Raw genomic sequence first — 18731 nt, forward strand, 5'->3', positions numbered from 1 at the left:
CAACTAAACCTACCTACCTATAGTGATATCAGGGTCACATTTGGAAAAATTCAAGGAATCTTAGCTCCGGAAGCTGAAGCTCAGAGAGGGTGTGCTCTTGGCCACTGACACACAACCAGCATGATGTGTCTCTGGAAAGGCTTCCTAAGGAAGGGCCTGGGTCTCCATGACACACGCTCACAGCCGCCATTCAAGAAATAACTGACTCAGAAGCCTCACAAAGATGCCAAATGAGAAAGGCATTCACAGGCCAGACACCAGGTAATAACTAAGGAAGGCCAGTGCAGAAGGACCAGAGGCAGGTCAGTGGCAGAGCAGCTGAGCCAGTGTTGAGGTGGGAAGCATGGACAGGGGTGGGATGAGCAATGCCAGTCAGGGGCAGGAGAAAGTAGGGCTGAGGAGTAAGGGCAGAGTGAGGCACCGGAAAGAGCACTGTGCCTGCAGTCAAACCACCTGAAACCACCTTCTGCCTTTGAATTCCCAGGCTGTGCACTTCCCTCTACAAGGCCTCAGTTTACTTATCTGCAGTATGGGGACAATGATACCTGCCTCTCAAGCACAGTGTCAGGGACAGATTAGGCAATGCGGTGGACATGCTGACCTCAGACTCAGCACACACGAGGCAGTCCCCTCCACTGTTCTGGCCACTGCTGGGCTATCTCTCGGGGTAAGTGTCCATCGTAACGGCATCTAAGATAAAATGCCTGAGTTATGACTGTTTTTTTGCTGAGTGAACTCAGGGAAGTTGCCCAACCTTGCCCGGCCTCAGTTTCCTCGTCATTTATTATGATTCATACTCATGTAGAACAGTGCTTTACATGCGGTGTGTGTTCATACGTGTCACCTCTTTGGAGGGGCCCATTTCATTGCAAGTGGACAGGAGCTACTGACTTGGTGAATGTGGGAGGGCTGACCTCACCCTGGCCTACTCTGAAGATGTCGGGGGAGAGGATGAGCCTGAATGAAGGACACTTGCAGGTATAGAGAGAAGGGGGAGAAGCAGAGAGAAGGCTGCCTCTACCTCTGACAGCAAAAGGTGACCAAGGATCTGTGGGGACAGGCAGCAGGAATGGAGGAGGTAACTCCCTTCTGAAACATTCAGAAGCACCAAGGCAGGTGGAACAGATGGCTCCTAACCCACCTGCACCTACTGCTCCAGGAACTCAGGAAAGAGCTTCAGATTCCCCAGGAATAAAGTGAGAGCCACTTCTATCTCACAAGGGTGCTGCAGAGACCCAACAGGAGAGAGCTGGTAAGTGTGAGTGCCCAGCCGTGGCTGCACTCAGGAGTTTTATACATGTCACAACGACAGTGAGAAGCTGCCTGTGTGAAGACTTAGGGCTCCAGCATGGCTCCAGGCTCCCTCTCCTCTCTCAAGACCCACCAAATACCAGCGTTGCTTGGTCAAAGACTAAAAATTGGAAAACTTGCCTGATTCATTCCAGTGGGCCCTGGTGGTCCCAGTGTAAAAGTCAGAAAGTGCTCTGGGGGCTGCAAGAGGTTTCCATGTTCACAGGCTGGTCAATGGGAAAGGGAACAGGAGCAGCCATGGTCTGTTCCCTTTCTTGGAGGTAGAAGAGTACTCAGCGAGTACAGCCGTGTTCTTTGAATTACAGCCAAGAGGGCTATCACCTCCTCCAGCATCTCTGCTTGTCTTTTCTCATCCAAGTGTGCCCAAGGTTACAAACACTCCCGATGACTATAACCCCAACTCCTTGTATGCACAGACTTCTGCCTACACTGAATCCCCAGCAACATGAGCACTCGTGAGCTTAAAAATGCAGGCTGTTCAACGCACAGACCCAAAAGCTTACATTTTTTTATTTTAAAAAGTTCCAGAAAGAGAGCTGCCAAAAATAGAGAGCATTTTACAAATCTAGCCTCTAATGGCCCTATTTCCATTGATTTCCCCAAAAACGTTGGTTTCATAATATTTTCTATATCCTAGCTGACAAAGCAGACTCCTAAATCATTTGAATTATAAATAGAATTCTTTTAAAAAAATTTTTTTTAATGTGGGCCATTTTTTAAATCTTTATTAAATTTGTTACAATACTGCTTTTGTTTTACATCTTTTGGCCTCAAGGTGTGTGGTATTTTAACCTCCTACCAGGGATCGAACCCACACCCCTTGCACTGGAAGGCAAAATCTTAACCACTGGACCGCCAAGGAAGTCTCATAGATCTAGTTCTTAATAGGAGACTCCTTCTCCCTCTTTGATGCTGCTGACTGAAAAGGGGAGGAGGAACAGGAGGAAGAAAGAAGAGAAGAAAAAGGGGAAGAAACGGGGGAAACAATATGATTGATGAATGTGTTCTTGTGTGAATGGGGGAGGGGACCTGGAGAATTTAAACATCTTCCCTCATCCCCCTCTTACATTACTTGTCAGAGACAGCAAAAGCACGTTCATTGTGGAAAGATCTCAAACAATCCACATATTGATATGACATCAATTTACTAGTGTTAAAGTATTAATGGCCTTCTCTGCAAGAAGCCCTGCCACTTCCATTCACATCTGATTAAGTTCATGATGTCAGTAGGACTCTTACAATTTAGGCCTTGCTCCCACTGGAATCAACAGATTTTTACATAGCTATTTATAGCACTTGCAGGAAATAAATTATACATGATGCTGATCCTATGGGGAGAGAAACTGCACATTAATGCATTATTTCTCTTTGCATTTTCATCAGCCCTGAAATAGGGAAGCTAACGGGACAATTAGGATGCAAAATTCACTCCCTCTAAGGAATTTAGTGAATTATCCACCTAACGTGGGGAATCATGAGCAGGTAACAGGGATTTTGGAGGTGGTTAAAAATAGACTTGAAGCAGAGTGTTATGGAGGGACTGTGATTAATCTGGAGAGCTGAAACCAGCCAGGGGTGGCTTTGTGGTGTTAATTACACCCCTGCGCTAGGAACAGGATGGTAATCATACGTTCCTCTCCCTGGGAAGAACAAGGTGAGACATCTACCTAAAGAATTTACTCCTTCCTAAAACCCTGAGCTAAGAGGAAAACAAGGCACTGAGAAAATATGCTTCTTCCCCAATCTCGTGTAAGGATGCAATACCGGTACCATGAATCTCAGACTTGACTTTCCAACTTCCATCCCTCTTCACCTATTTCCTCCCTAGTCCTAAATAAAGCAGCAGAGGATGAGGCTTGATCTGAGCCAGAAGATAGGAAGGGACTATATTTGGGGGTGGGTCACAGCTTGCTGGCACCATTTTTTCATGATGGAAGATGCTGTGAGCCAGAGTTTATTTGTTCATGAGCCTTAAGGGGATAAAACAAGTACAAAGGCAGAATCATCATTTCCTTGCTTCTAGGGTGGGGTGCTAACTTTCTAAATTTTAGCAAAAAGCTTGTTAGGGAAGAGAAATATATATAAGAGAATGCCCAAAATATGTTAAGGACTTCATGCTACCCCAGAGATGCCAGGTCTGGAACAGATGCCTGAGTTCCAAGGCTCTCTACAGCCCAAGCTATTTCTCTCTGAGACTGGCACTTTTCACACACTAGGGCCAGGTGTGAAGAGAACAACGGAAAAGCTGCTCACTTCAGTGTAGGGTTTAAAAAACTTTCCAGAAAAATGAGAAGAGGCAGAAAGGAGCCCCAGTGAGCTGTGGTTTCACATTTCGTATGGCATGGCCTTGAATGCAACCTTTTGGTGCAAACGTCATTGACCGTGACCTCTGATTTATTGCGCTGCTCTACAATACAATAAATAAACCCCCAGTGGCCTCAGCTGGCTAAAGGGCACCTGCCAATTACACAGCTGAATAAGTCCCTGTTCAGTGATGAAAGACAAGGGCATTTCCATAAGACTTCAAGTTTCCTCTCAGAAAAGGACAGAACTTGTCGGCGTCCCTTATTGACAAAGATATCTGGAAATAATTTTTACTTCTGAGTTTTTGTTTGTTTACTTGATCAGGGGATAGCAGTAGAGTTTAAATGTGGTATTTTGTTCTTGGAGTTTTTGTCTTTTGAGTTTCTGTAACTATTTTCTGAGTTTTCAATCCTGCTGCTCCTACTGACATGCCTTGAGGCTTTGTAGATATCAACTCTCAGCCTGAATGTTTATTTTTATAAGTCTGGTAAGCAGGTTGCATACTGTGGCTTGATCCGCTCTCCTTTAAAATGTGGCTTTAAAAGCTGTAGAAACTCCATCTAAGCTTTCATATGGAACTACTCTCCTGTTTTCTACAAGATATGACAGTTGAGACAGTATTTTAATTTTATCTTTTAACCTAAAAATGTATAAACTGAAACCTTGAGGCAGGCCATAGAAAAAATAATCAAGCTTTCTTTACATTTTGTTTCCTCAGTGTGAATTTTTCCCTTTGATAGCTCGTTGTTAACTTGTGTTTCTACTCTGCCATGGTTATGTATGACTTACCTAGTTATCTCATTTTACATGAAACTACGAGAGTAATTCTGGTATTTATTAGTTAAGTGTCCAATAAATTTCATATTATTCAATCAAGAGAACAGTAATTTAGGCATCTCTGCACTGCCTTTCCATGAAGCTTAGCCTGATTTGAAAATGTTCTCATGCCAAACTCACCAGTTCCTGCCTTAAAAGCTTTAGAGAAATTTGAAGTTGTAAAGAATCAAAATTAAAGTCAGTGCAGTTAATAAAAATCCTTCCAGACTGCTGAGATATTTTCCCTGCCACATCAATTCATTTCTTTTTTAACGCTTAAATTTCCCCTAAAATAATTTTGATAGAAAACTTTTATCCCTACATTTTCCAAACTCCCTATTGATAGTATTTTTAAAGAAAGGATTATTCTAAATAACAGACTTTGATGATAAAGGTTCTGAATACCTGTAGTTGTGCATTCATAGTCAAAGCTGGTCACGTCATTCAGCTTCTTTTCCTGATATTCTGGCGGACCGATACACAGGACATCAGAAACAGTGGAATTCGTCATCTTCAACCACAGATACAACCACTTGGCTTTACAGTCACATTCAAACTTATTGCCCCTCAAATCTCTAACAAAACAAAACAAACACAGACGCAGAGAAATAGACATGTCAGAAATGTTTTGGCAGTAATATGAAACTCCAGAATTCTTAATATCCTGACATATTTAACAAATCCCAAAAAATGGAATTAAAAAAAATTTTCTATTTAATGCATCCAATGTCCTTTACTTCTCATTGACTTCATTGAACACTCTTTAGTGTCCTTGATTTTAACCATATAGCACACAGAGAGTTCTCAGAGTTGACACACCACTATTTCTGCAAATCCTCTTGAAAATGTCACCACACCATGCTGGAAATGGGGGAGGGGTGAAAGAAGAACACCACCCAGCATAGGTCCTTACACGAAAACAAGACACTACAGGAAGATAGCTCTGACAAATGCAATTGATACTTTGCTGCTGCTAAGTCGCTTCAGTCATATCCGACTCTGTGCGACCCCATAGACGGCAGCCACCAGGCTCTCCGTCCCTGGGATTCTCCAGGCAAGAACACTGGAGTGGGTTGCCATTTCCTTCTCCAATGCGTGCAAGTGAAAAGTGAAAGTGAAGTCGCTCAGTCATGTTCCAACTCTTAGCAACCCCACGGACTGTGGCCTACCAGGCTCCTCTGTCCATGGGATTTTCCAGGCAACAGTACTGGAGTGGGTTGCCATTGCCTTCTCCGATTGATACTTTAAGATCTCGTTAAACTTTGTCCAATAAGGGATGACAAAACACAAGAAAATAAAGCAGATGGGGAAAAAGCGGGACCATTGCTCATGGGAAAAAAGGGGGACCCTATCACCCAGCATACCGAATTACTACTGGCCTAATGCTACTAAGCACAGTTAACATGGCAAAATTAAACACAGTACAATCTATATGCTGTTTCCCAGTGTTCGCTGCTTTGTCATGGGTTTTTAGCTATTACAACAAAATGCAATAAAAATCCAGGGGAAGACTGGATTTCAAGACAAGCACACATAAACTTAATTTTCATTACTTACAGTTCAATCAAAGAGTCTAAATCACTGAAGACATCCCTTGGGAGTGCTTTTATGTGGTTGTTGGCCAAAGAACTAGAACAAGAAAGTCACGATTTAATGTGTATATTATCTTTATGCCCAGTCACTCTGAAGTCCCTTAAATAATGCAAGTGATTTAAAACAGAGCTCAGTGTAGTTCAATGTCTGACTTTGGTCACTGATACTGAGATAAAGAATTTTAGTTTAGTTATACAAAGAAAACATTAGAGATGCTGAACTACACAATATAAGTTTTTTTATTTTGTTTTTAAAACAATCATTTATTAAGCTCTTGATATATATGTTAAACCTCATGTTTTATGATATATATGATATACATGTTGGCATCTCACGTTTCTCAGAATAAAAGCCAAAGTCCTTTAGATGGCACCCAAGGCCCTCCATTGTCTAGTTACCTCCATTCCCACCTACCCGTGGGACTGAATCTCTACTGACTCAGATCACCCACACTGGTTCCTTTGCTATTCCTCACACAGGCTAGGCATGCTCCCAGCTCAAGTTCTCTGAACCTGGTGTTCATCTGCCTCAGGCTGTTCCTCTAGTTATTCACATGGTTCAGCCAGCACCCTCTCCAGGTCCACCCTCCACTTTCACCACCTTCCCTGATCTCTACACAAGTCCCTTCCATGCTCTGTGGATCTTCATTGCACAACTATCACTTAGCAAACACTATATATTATCTATTTGTTTATGGACTGTGTATTCTCCCTAAACATAAGATCAGAGGTTTTTGTCTGTCCACATCTGTACCCCTTGCATCTAGCACAGTGGCACACAGTGGGTACTCAGTAATTCTCTCTCGAGGAATAGTTTAAACACCAAATGGGAATGATCAAAAAAAAACCCCAAAAACAGATGTTCAGTCTTATCCCAAGAAGTTCCCTAGTAGGGCATCCAAGTGAATTTTATTACTTGTGACTTAAAAAAAAAAGGACTCAGTAAATACTCTTTTACATAAAGAATCTCAGCACTAACCCTAATGATGATACAAAATCTCAGTGAACCACAGTTTAGGGAATGACTGAGATCAATCTCATTTTCTCCTTAATGAAGGTTGACTAGAAACCATTCTGCATTTTTGTTCTTCGAGTTGAAGAGCTTTCTATAATGTCTCTCTATAATATAGTCCCCATCTTCAGGAAGTAGACTTGAACGAATATTATCAACGCTTTCTCTGATGACTTAGGATTATGCAGTGCCCTGTCATCATCCTGCTGAAGATGAATGTCCACGGTGCTGGGCTGCTGACGGAGAAAGATGCTAGGCATTGAAACGATGTACATCAAGTCTGATTTCCCCCAGGCCTCGTGCCCTGAGTGAGTCAGCCAAAACACTCATGCTTACTTTTGTTTTCTTCTACACACTTGAGTACAAACAGAAAACATATAAATGATAATCAACACGTAGGGAATTGAGCACCACCCTCTTTAAAAACACATATGAAACCAGTCTTTTATAGCATCCTAATGACCCATCCAAGAAGTAGGAATGAAAGAGTGTTCTTCCTTAGAGTCAGCTAGGATAGAAAGCTTTGTGCCCATTTTTAATCCAAACATTCTTACTGTGTGATACCAACAGAATACAGGGAGACCTATAGTTTCTGAATTATGTCCTTTCTCATCCAGGTAACCACAAATGGATTAAAATACAATTTCATGTATCATTTTACATTTCTTTCCTAAATGATTTATTTGCATATTTTTTAAGATGTTGGAAATAGGTTGAACAGATGATAAATTAGAATTGTAACTACAGACTGTAGATTATAGACTTCGGACTGTAATCAGACTGAATGTTCTCTAGAAGCAGCTTTTTGAAATTTAAAAAGGAGAGAGTTGTTTTTATTTTTTTCTGGTTGCTAGTCACTTTTTTTTAAAGTAAAGCACAATTTTTTAGCTAATTAAAGATTACTAGTTTAGCTAAATATTTTTAGTGAATTGAAATGCACTGGATTGAAGTGATAAGCATATATAGAGTCATCAAGGCCAAAATAAAAGCAACTGTTCTAAATGTTCAATTTAGATTTCAGAAAGCTGAATTATTTAGATGGACTATCCACCACCACCTCCCCATACCCCCAGACTCAGTGCATAACATCTCACTTTCCACTTCATTTTGTCTACAAATTCATGGCACATACTTCATTTCTAAAACTACTTAACTGGTCCCTTGGGCTTTGTGGGACCGCTGGAAAAACAAATGTCCCAGATTTTAGTTACAGATTGGCACTGTTCCTTCAATGCTTTGAAACCTGATCTGTGTTTCTTTGTGTATGAATGTGAGTCTGCAGGTGTTAGAAAAGTTCATAAAAGATAAAAAGCAGGTACTTAAACAAGCAAATTTCAGACAGTCACTTCCTTAAGCACAGGAGTGAAGTTGAATGAGCTTACCAGTTCACACAGAAAAAAAGAGGATGGGTGATCAGCTCATTCTTTACACAGTGTTTTGCTGCTTTGTGCTCACACTGCATGCATGCTCAGTCATGCCTGACTCTTTGTAACCCCATGGATGGTAGCCCACCAGGCTCCTCTGTCCATGGAGTTTTCCAGGCAAGAATATTGGAGTGGGTGGCCAATTCCTACTCCAGGGAATCTTCCCAACCCAGGGATCTAACTCACATCTCCTGCATTGGCAGGTAGATTCTTTACCACTACACCACCTGGGAAACCCTGAACAGCATAGTAAATGTTTTTTATTACTACATATATCTCCAGCCTTAGAGGAGTCAACTTTAAAAGTCATAAGACTCGCACTGCAGTAGAGCATGTAAGGAAAACTCAGCTTAGTAACTCATTGGTCTGCCAGTGAGTCAGAAAGAACATCCTGCTGGTTTAGCCCCATGTGAGATGCTGGCGAGGAGTAGAGCTAATGGAAGAGCTGTAGGAACCCTGCCCTCAGGGAGCTCTCAACACAGCTCAGAGACGAAACTAGCATCCGTGAAATGGCATCAACCAATATGGCCAGTGTCTACAGCCAAGAACTGGTTGTGTGGAGTCAGCGGGGCAGGCTACAAGAAGGGAGGAGGGGGGATCAGGACTGGCTCCAGGGAAGAGAGAGAACTTAATCTGGACTGTGGAGGAAAAGGCAGATTCCAGATGACTGTGGGCAGAAGAAACCATCTCCTGGGCAAGGGAAATGATGTAAGGGAAAGGTTGGTTATGGGGGTGAACTGGGTGTGCTCAGGAGAGCCCAGTATTGTGGGCATATTCAGGGAAATAGGGCTGGAGAGCTGGGGAGGGCGGTGCTCTGTAGGCTTGACTGGAGGATGGTAACACATGCCAGATGGTAATGCATCTCCTCTAACACATCAGATGCACTCTGGACCAAACAAAAGACCCCTTTGTTTCCTCTGTGTGTGCCCCTGCGTGTCACACAGACAAAGAGGTGCCTCTTGCACATATATGGGTAACATAGCATATGGCTGTATGTGCAAATGCACAAGCACACACACAGTTATGTGCACCCACAAATAGAAGTGCATGGACCCACTTACACAAAAATATGCAAATATATATGCACAGTACCTGCATATTCACACCTATTTTCAGATCAGGGACTTACAGCCAATTGGTTCAATGAAAGTTGACATCTGGGCAAAGTCAACCAGTCACACTGGCTTTGGTTTAGATGCAGAATCTGCCCAGAGCCTTTGGTCAGAAACAAAGCCCCTCATTCCTGACTTTCGGGAAGTGGATTTGTCTGGCCACAGCTGTTCCTCTCCAGACATCCACAGCTGTCTTACCAAAGACCCTGTCTAGCCACCCAAACTGCCAAGGCTACTCAGCAGCCATTGGAGAAAACTGAGACTTCTTCCTGAGTGGATGGAGGGAATGATGATGCTCTGCTGTGGAGGAGGAAGATGATAATAATGCCAACCAGATCCTGGGCATTTACCACGGCTAATGGGCCGGATGCTCTGCAAACAAGCATTAACCCACTATGTGTAGCTATTTTATGAGTTCAGTATAATCATCCCCATTTTCACGGATGAGGAAAGTGAGGCTCAAAAAAGGTTAAATAATCTTAACAAATGGCAGCCTTGAGATTTGCACCTAAGTCTATGTAACTCAAAGCCCACTGTCTTGGCCTCTGCAAGAATGTGGGGATTGGGCATCTAGGCTGAATCTGAAAAAACAATCAAGACTTTTATAGGAAAGAAAGAAATCACAGAGAAATAACGCCAACAAGAGTTTGATGCTGTCCAGGATTGGCTGTGCTGTTTGGACCTCCCATTCCCGCTCCCTCATCTTCTTCCTCTACAAACTATGACTCAGGCAAGACTTTTGATTGGTAGGACTCCAGAATCAAGTGCTCGCTGAGCCTAATGACAGATACCTTTGCCTCTATCAGGGTCTGATGTAAAAGATCATCTCTCTAGATGCTTTATCAGTTAGAGTTCACATACGGGAGGTACTGCCACCCTTGCCTAATACTCCTGCTCAAAGCCCTTCAATTTCCCCAGTTTGTTTTTTTGACCATAGGCAAGCTCACTGTGGAAATGGGGTATGTTATCCTACTCAAACACAAAGTTTCTAGTATGCAAATGTGACTGGTTCCTGGCTGTTAAATTGCTCCTACCAAGACAAAGACGATGTTCACATTTTCATAAGCTCAGCCACTATTTCTCCAGTTTTCTAAATTTGCTAAGTGTGTGTGCTTGTTTCATTTGATACACCAATTCAAATCAATTTGTTTAATTTTTTTCTCCAGAAAGCTATTAAAGAACCCAGAGAGCTTAGCTTAAGCAACAGATAAATCCAACATAAAAGAAAAAGCTATTTGCATTCAAATTAAAGGAACCACAAAAATGTCTCTATTCTGCTTCAACAAATGTTGTTCCTCCATTCAGCATTCTTCAATGAGTTAGGTAAGCCTCAGTTCCCAAATCTGTACAATGGGGACTCCCAGATTAAGGAGAAAGATAAAGAAAAGCTTACTAAGCACAGAGTAGGTATACAATACATGTTTCTTTCCTTTCCACCTCCTCCATCACTCCCATCACTCCCCGATTTCACAGGCAGTCATGTGAACCATAATGGTGGTTCAGGAGGATGGAGAAGATAAGAAAGCCAAGTGTGTGAGTGCTTATGATGGGATGGTGCCCGACTGACAATATAGAAACCTCTCGGGCAACCTAGAAATGAATTCCTTCAGTGGATATTATAATATGGACAAAACAGCCAAGAAAGAGAGGCACTGGGAACTCTACTCAGTACTCTATAATAACCTACATGGGGAAAGAATTTGAAAAAGAACGGATATATGTATATGTATAACTGAATCATTTTGCTGTACACCTGAAACTAATACAACATTGTAAATCAACTATACCCCAATATAAAGTAAAAATTTTTTAAAAGGAGAGAAGCACCAGGAAGTGACCCTCACTCTACACATTAAAGAAGTTACAACACTTTTCACAGGACTTACAGGTGAGTCAGGTCACGGAGGCCACGGAAGGCGTTTCTTGAAATTGTTTCTATTTTGTTCCCTTCAATGAACCTAAGAAGAAAATCCATATAATTAAACTGAATTTTCTGTGCTTAATACCTCAAAAAAGATACTGGGATGCTTTCAGAATGGAATCTGAATGCACTTATGAATTTCAGAAATTCATGCCCAAGGGCTCGGCCAGCGACACCAGATTCCAAGTGGAAACCGGGTGTGTGTGCAAGAGTGCATGCACACAGATATGCTTTTTGCATTCCTTCCAGAAGCAGCGTGGAAGTCTTCAAAGTCAGAGTCGGCAGCAAGGGTAGAAACACTTTGGGGGAGAAAGAAGAAAGCCCTAGACAAAGGCAAAGGAAAGGAAAGGAAAGTGATGTCACTCAGTCGTGTCCGACTCTGCGACCCCATGCACTATATATAGCCTACCAGGATCCTCTGTCCATGGGATTTTCCAGGCAAGAGTACTGGGGTGGATTGCCATTTCCTTCTCCAAGACAAAGGCAAGATATTCTCAAATTCCACAAGACTGGAACACTTCCAGATCTCTTTCCCCCTCCAACCTTACATTTCACAGCACCTGGCTATTAATATTTTTCTTTATATCATTGTCCCTTGAACACAGCCCTCTGTTTTACACCTCCATATTGAAGCCTTTGGGCTTCACAGGTGGCTGAATGGGTAAAGAAGCTGACTGCCAATGGCAGGAGACACAGGAGACATGGGTTCAATCCCTGGGTTGGGAGGATCCCCTGGAGGAGGGCATGGCAACCCAGTCTAGTATTCTCACCTGGAGAATCTCATGGACAGAGGAGCCTGGTGGCTACAGTCCATATGGTTGCATAGAGTCAGACACAACTGAGTGACTGAGTGCTTATGCACACATTGAAGTCTTTGCCCAGGGAGAATTCAATTAAACTTGGCTTCCAACAAGCTTGGGCTTCCCTTGTGGCTCAGCTGGTAAAGAATCTGCCTGCAATGTAAGAGACCTGGGTTCGATCCCTGGTTTGGGAAGATCCCCTGGAGAAGGGAAAGGCTACCCACTCCAGTATTCTGGCCTGGAGAATTCCAAGGACTGTATAGTCCATGGGGTTGCAAAGAGTCGGACATGACAGAGATTTTCACTCCCTTACTCCAACAAGCTTGAGTTCATCATGTCCTGCACAGTGTCACCTCTGAACACATGGGCGACAAGACAGAGATACTCTCTGATCTCCAGGTCACTGGAAATGGAAAGTATAAGGAAGTTGAACACAGACCAAACTCAGTGCTTAAATGTCTTAGGGCTTGCACATAGGATCTCACAATAAAAACTCCAGCCGTGCTTTAAAGTCTTTGTGGGAAATACATGAAGTGAATGCACCGGGACTATTCCCTAGGGCCACAGAGAACGAAATTTCAGCTTACGGCCTCACATTTCTTCAAGTATAAGAGGGTCTCTGATGAGATGGTCCAAGGGAGAGGCTTTGCACTGTGATGTCATTAGTTAGTAAAACAGTTCTTGATTCGTACACTGAGAATGATCCGGTCTTTTTTTTTTTTTTTAAGTCAGGGGTCTATTCAGTAATAGACTTCAGTAAAAACTGAGAAGCAAACCTCCTCCTCAATAACTGTGACAGGAAGATGCACTACTGGAAAGAGAGAACAGACTGCTCTTCACTCAGCACCTCCCCTGACTGTTTATGTGCTTCTGTAGAACCTAGTTAAACTTAGCGCTTCAGCCTGACTACTCTTCCCAGGTTACCTAGACTATCAGGTATCATGACAGTACCTGTATTACGTGTCCTCTGGAGAAAGAATTCCTCCAGAGACATCTTTCCTGGGGACAGAAAATCAGCAGAGAGCTTTCCTAGACACAGGATGTGCTTAGAATTCAAATATCTCAGATAAGAAGGCAGAGACAAGGTTTTAAAAATCATTCTGAATGCTAAGTGAGGAAATCCCATCTGATAGCTGGATTAATATTATTACAAAGTGACAAGAGACAAGGATGGGAGAACTTAAGGGGAAAAAAGACTATGAGAGTGTGAAAAGGCAGAAATCGGAGGGAGGGCAGAGCTCATTGCTGGTGACGGGACAACTGCACATCTGAAAAGGGAAAAATAACCTTTATTTTAAAGGAGAAAAAATAAAATTAGACTCCCAGCAGCAGCTCACAGGGGATACTGAAAATGGGATATAGAGCAGTTGAATTAAAAACATGAAGTTGTAACCCCAAATAGGGAGACTTTCTTACAAATATGTAACCCTCGGAATCCTTCAGCTTTATTTCTGGCTGATCAGCAAATCCACGCCTAGTTTTGAGAGGTAAAAATACCCGATGCAATTTCCAATTGTGCTTACGACATGACAAATTAAATGTCAGCAGAGAATGAATGAATATCTTTCCTTCTTTGTTCCCTTTCCCCCTCTTTTTCTCCAACCTCCTCCTGTCCCAGCATGTTCATACACAAGTAAACTATAAAAGGTCAGCGCTGAAAAGAGAATGGGGTTTTCTGCATTTTCTCCCCCACCCCCAAGCTCTCTAAGAGATGCTGTTCCAGCTTGGAAAGCAATACAGCCATTCCACTGACATACCAATTACTCAGCACATAGACAAAGCACAAAACTTACAGGTATTCAAGATGAAAGAGTCCAGCAAAAGCATCATCCCGGATGACTGTGAATGAGTTAGAATTCAGCAACCTGAAAGCAAGAGACAGATATCAACAGATGCCAGTGAAGAAGTTCAAAAGTTGAGTTTCATGGTGAGGCCATTTCTGTTTCTTTGGTTATGTTCTGATCTGTGGGCAAACATGGGCTCTTCTCAGCATGGCCCATTCTGTGCACAACCTGACTCATAGACGCAGATGGATAATGGCAAGTGGATTCCCTTTGGCCAGATTTTCTGGTCCCCCTTATTTTCCACCTTTCTTCCCCGTGGGTATCAGTAAATATGACTTAAGAGCTGTTATCTCACAGCTTTCTAATGTTCAGCACAACTAAACAGCCAGTGAGTGCTTTATGATGCACACATCTAAAAAGAAGCACTCTGACTCTTAGAGAAACTTGAATTCAGAGAAGTTAAGTGACTTGATCAAAGTCACACAGCTGAGACCAAACAAAACGAAACAAAACACAAAACCTTCCTAGCATACTACACGCGCCCATGGGAAATCATAAAAAAGTTTAAGAAAACTTCAGAAGATTCTTTTTCACCACATAGCTGTTTGAGCTGCCACTTAAGCCTTTGGTAAAAGTTTATATAGTCTCTACCGTCACCACTGATGACTATTCTGCATTTGTATCATAAGAATATTTTAATAGAACTATAATTTCTCATAAATTACAGATTTTAAAATGGTAAGGATAATGTTGTAAGTAGGTACATAACATTTCAAGAACAAAAATATCAACATGAAATTGACTTGGGATGAGTCTACTATATGCCATGTCTTCATATTTTTCTGTATGCATCAAGAATGTTGGTGGTTTTCATTCTGATCTCATTCAAGTTTAAGAAATGAATACAAATAAAGAGTGAGCTACGTACTCCTGACTTTGCCTGTCACTGATTTGCTTTTGAAAACTGCATTTTGGACATTGCTTTTTATCAGTAAATATTAACTGACCAAGGCTAAAGGCACAGGACACAAGTACTTGGCAGGAGCACCTGTGATGAAGAGGAGTTATGACTGTGGGCTTTGGGCCCTGGGTCAGAATTCTGGCTGTGATTTGGGGCAAGTTACTTAACTTCTCTGAGCCTCAGTTTTCCCATCTGTCAAATGGGAAAAGGAAAATACTGATATCATTAAATAAAAATTTGCCCATAAATGCGTAGCATGCTGCCCAACAGTTGACATACTCAGTCAACTAGAAATATTCCTATGACCATAATAACATTAAGAGTTGAACATGCAGGCTCTCTTTTAAAGGGAGGTGTTTGGGAAATGGTTCATCTGGGCAAAATTCAGGCCATAATTCAATGTAATTAATCTCCCCAGTTGTTGCTGGGTGTGGGCGATGGCATCTACAATAAAGTCCTTGAAGAAAACACATGCCAGAGAAGGAAAGGGAGCTGGACACTGGGGACTCAGCTTGGTGGGGGCACGATGGGCCAAATCAACACTAAGAGCCTGCCTTGGTTTACTGGTGGAGCACGGGTATCTTGGGAAGGCCAGATACCCAGGAGGCAGAAATGGCTCTTCCCAAGACCACAGCCCCAGGACCCCCAATTCCAGAGAGGATTTCCCACACTCACAGCAACTGCAGGGACGGTAGATGGGAAAACATCCGGTCCTTGATTTCCGAGAATGTTCCATTTACCAGGCTCCTACAGGCAAGAGAGGAACAAAATGGAAACTATGTTGCTTCCGGAAGTGCCAGGCAGGATGGGCGAGTGGCCTTGTCCAAACTCCTCCACTCAGGAGTGAGGCTTCAAGCAGGACTTCTTGGGATAAGAAACAAGACGAGTCCAGCCATTTTCCAATGAACTGGATCAATAAGAAAACTGTGCTGAATAACGGAAACCTTTACCATCAGTCTAGCTCCTTCCATGGACATTATCTCAGCCGGTTTAAATCAATCCCCCTACTTCCTTTTCTTAACTACAGGAGGCCCTAGCTGAAAATGGATAATTGCTTTACCTCTGCCCATGATTCTGTTTGTGTAGACACAGCATTAATGTTGGCCCACGAAACTCCAGGGTAGGATTAAGCATTCCCCTTGGGAGCACAGCTCTGAAAGTCACTCAGAGCACTTCTGATTAAATGCACCGTGAAAGCCTTGGGGAAAAACTCAGAGACACCTGAACTTGAATGTGCAGTGGGAGGCAATGCCATCTGTCAGATTTAACGGTTAACCAGAGCAAGGAACTTGACTGTTTTAGCCACCAGGTCCCTCATCCTCTCTGGCCCCAGCAGGACCTCAATACCTCATTTCAGAATGATTTCAGTTAGCATGCCATTGTGTTAAGCAGCTGGTGGTATAAGGGATTTAACCAGGGGAATTCTCATTTCTGGAATTCTCCATGTCATCTGACTTAGCAATATTAAGCATCAAATGGGCCCTCTGTTCTGGCCTGGCCAGAGTCTCCTGACTTCTAAAAATGCAAACATGAAGCTCTTCACTCCTGGGTCCAGACCCCAGTACCTTGCTTGGGATGGAGGCAGGGAAGTGGAGATAAGAGAAAGTGTGAGCAACTTTCTCCTCCCCACCCCCAGGGGGAATCCGTGCCCTGTGACAGAATAGGTATCACTCCAGCACCTCAGCCAGGAACAAAGGAGTCATCTCAGCAGGAAACAGTTCCTAGCAGTGAAGATACAAGCCAAGAGCCCCTTCCACAGCCATGATGAGACCTGGTCATGTGGCCTGAGTGACTGCGTAAGGCCAGGTTGAAAGCATTCTCAAGCAGGTGAATCAGTAAGGGGAAGCCCTTTCCTATCTGCTCCTCCAGCACTGAATAAGCAGCCAAGGTAATGCGTGGTGGGGAAGTTGGCAAGAAGGCCTTGTAAACTCAGGGCAAGAAGTCAGGCTGATTCCCAGCACTTGCCCACTGAGCTGGATGCCCACACTCTCTAGTGCTCCACCAAGTCCCCTGTGCTTCCGTCTTCCAGGCCACATGGAACAGCATCACCACTTCCAGAGATGACATGCCCTTTCCCAGGTTCTGTCCAACCTGCAGTGTGAACAGGTCCAGAGGAGGCCACTGTGGAAACCACAGCCCCAGACCTCGGGTGGGACAGTGAGGCCTCATCATTGCTCCAGTTCTGCTGGGCTGCATATACACGCCCCCACACAACCCCCACACCTCTCCACTCCAGCACACATCCTCCTCTCAAACTTTAATGCATGCCAGTGCCACCTGGGGACGGCCAAATGCAGACTCCAAAGCTCCACTCCCCAGACCCTGCATCATTCCGCGCGGGCCCCAGAATCTGCCTTGGCACAAACTCCCCCAGGTGGATCTGATGCAGGTGGCCAGCGGGCCAGACTTTGAGAAAACACTACCACAGGGACTTGTCCGGCTTCCCAGACTCGGGTTCCCCTCATCCTCCTCGGGGCCCGAGGCTCCACCCACGTCCCATAGCACTCCCCACCCCAAACGCAAAGAAAGGGGGCCGGGAAGCCAGGGAGTCAGGGTCGCGCTGTCCCGGCGCCAGAGGCAACTCCCGGGCGGCAGGGTGGGGCAGGACGGGGCAAGGGGCTGGCGGGGTCCCACTCACTCACAGGGAGCTGATGTCGCCCGGCACGATCCTGGGCACCCAGGAGGAGCCCACGCAGATGATGGACTCCTTGGTACAGCTGCAAGTAGCGGGGCAGCGGACCAGCCGCCTCACCTGCGCGCTCGGCGGTATCAGACACGCGGTGCCCAGCAGCAGTAGCAGCAGCAGCCCCGGCCCCCCGCCGCCCCTCCGCAGCGCCATGCCCGGGTCCCCGGTCCCCGTCCCGGCCACGACCCCCGCCGCCGCGCCGCGTGCTCGGACCCTGCGCCGCTGCAGACGCGGGCGCTGCTCGCTACTCCGCCGCCGCTACTGGCGAGGACAAGGGCGCCGCGGGTGTGGGAGGCCGAGCCGCAGCCGAGCAGCATGCTGGCCGCCACCCCCACTCGGCGCCCCCCCACCCGCGCCCGGGCTGCTGGGCGGCCGCCGCCGCTGCGCCCGCCGCACCCGCGCCCGCCTGACATCAGCACCCGCGCCCGCAGCCCGCTCTGGCCAATGAATAATGCTGGGCGGGCTCCCGCCCGCGGGGAGGGGGCCTCGCACCGCCCCCGCCGCGCCCCGCGGCCCCTCCGGGACCCTTCCCAGGAGCTGCGGAGAGAGGAAAAAGTTAGGTGACCTTGCGGGAGGGGCCGGCCTGGACGGAGACCCCCGCCCCTGCCCCGGGGACCTGGCTGAGCGATGAGGGATCAGATGCCCGCAGTCCCTCCACCGGCTCCAAATGATTTGGGGGGAAACTCTGGGCTCCTTTGAGCCAGACCAAAACGTGAGGAAAAGGAAAAAGTAGGGCTCGGGGCAATGGCTTGATCACTGGGAAGGGAGACTTTGTCCTGGGTCTTTGAAGAGTACAGAATTTTGAGCTGCCTTTATTAATACTTGAAGGATGTGAATGCTGTCATTTGAGTTCAGCGGGGATGGGCTTGCTTGTCTTTTACGGTGGGGCTGTGGGGTCGGCTCCCTGCCCTCAGCACCGGAGGCTGAGGAAGCTAGCCGCCTTTCTCTCCTGAAAGCATGTAGGCAAGAAAAGCCGCTACAGCACTGCGCGCCCCTGCTGCTCTGGGG

The 18731-nt window shown here is 45.0% G+C and overlaps 1 protein-coding gene across 1 annotated transcript in view; it reads right to left on the reverse strand.

Moving 5' to 3' along the window:
- The window catches only part of LGI2 (leucine rich repeat LGI family member 2), a 28438-nt gene extending 10562 nt beyond the window's left edge, over positions 1-17876 (reverse strand). Inside the window, exons 1-6 of the mRNA NM_001192816.1 lie at positions 17680-17876; positions 15713-15784; positions 14086-14157; positions 11458-11529; positions 5989-6060; positions 4837-5006 (exon numbers count right to left, since the gene is read on the reverse strand). Coding sequence (NP_001179745.1) covers positions 4837-5006; positions 5989-6060; positions 11458-11529; positions 14086-14157; positions 15713-15784; positions 17680-17876 — 655 coding nt within the window. The remainder of the gene's footprint in view (positions 1-4836; positions 5007-5988; positions 6061-11457; positions 11530-14085; positions 14158-15712; positions 15785-17679) is intronic.
- Positions 17877-18731: the final 855 nt, after the last annotated feature.

The sequence above is a fragment of the Bos taurus genome, chromosome 6 (genome assembly GCF_002263795.3).
Source record: "Bos taurus isolate L1 Dominette 01449 registration number 42190680 breed Hereford chromosome 6, ARS-UCD2.0, whole genome shotgun sequence".
NCBI lineage: Eukaryota > Metazoa > Chordata > Mammalia > Artiodactyla > Bovidae > Bos > Bos taurus.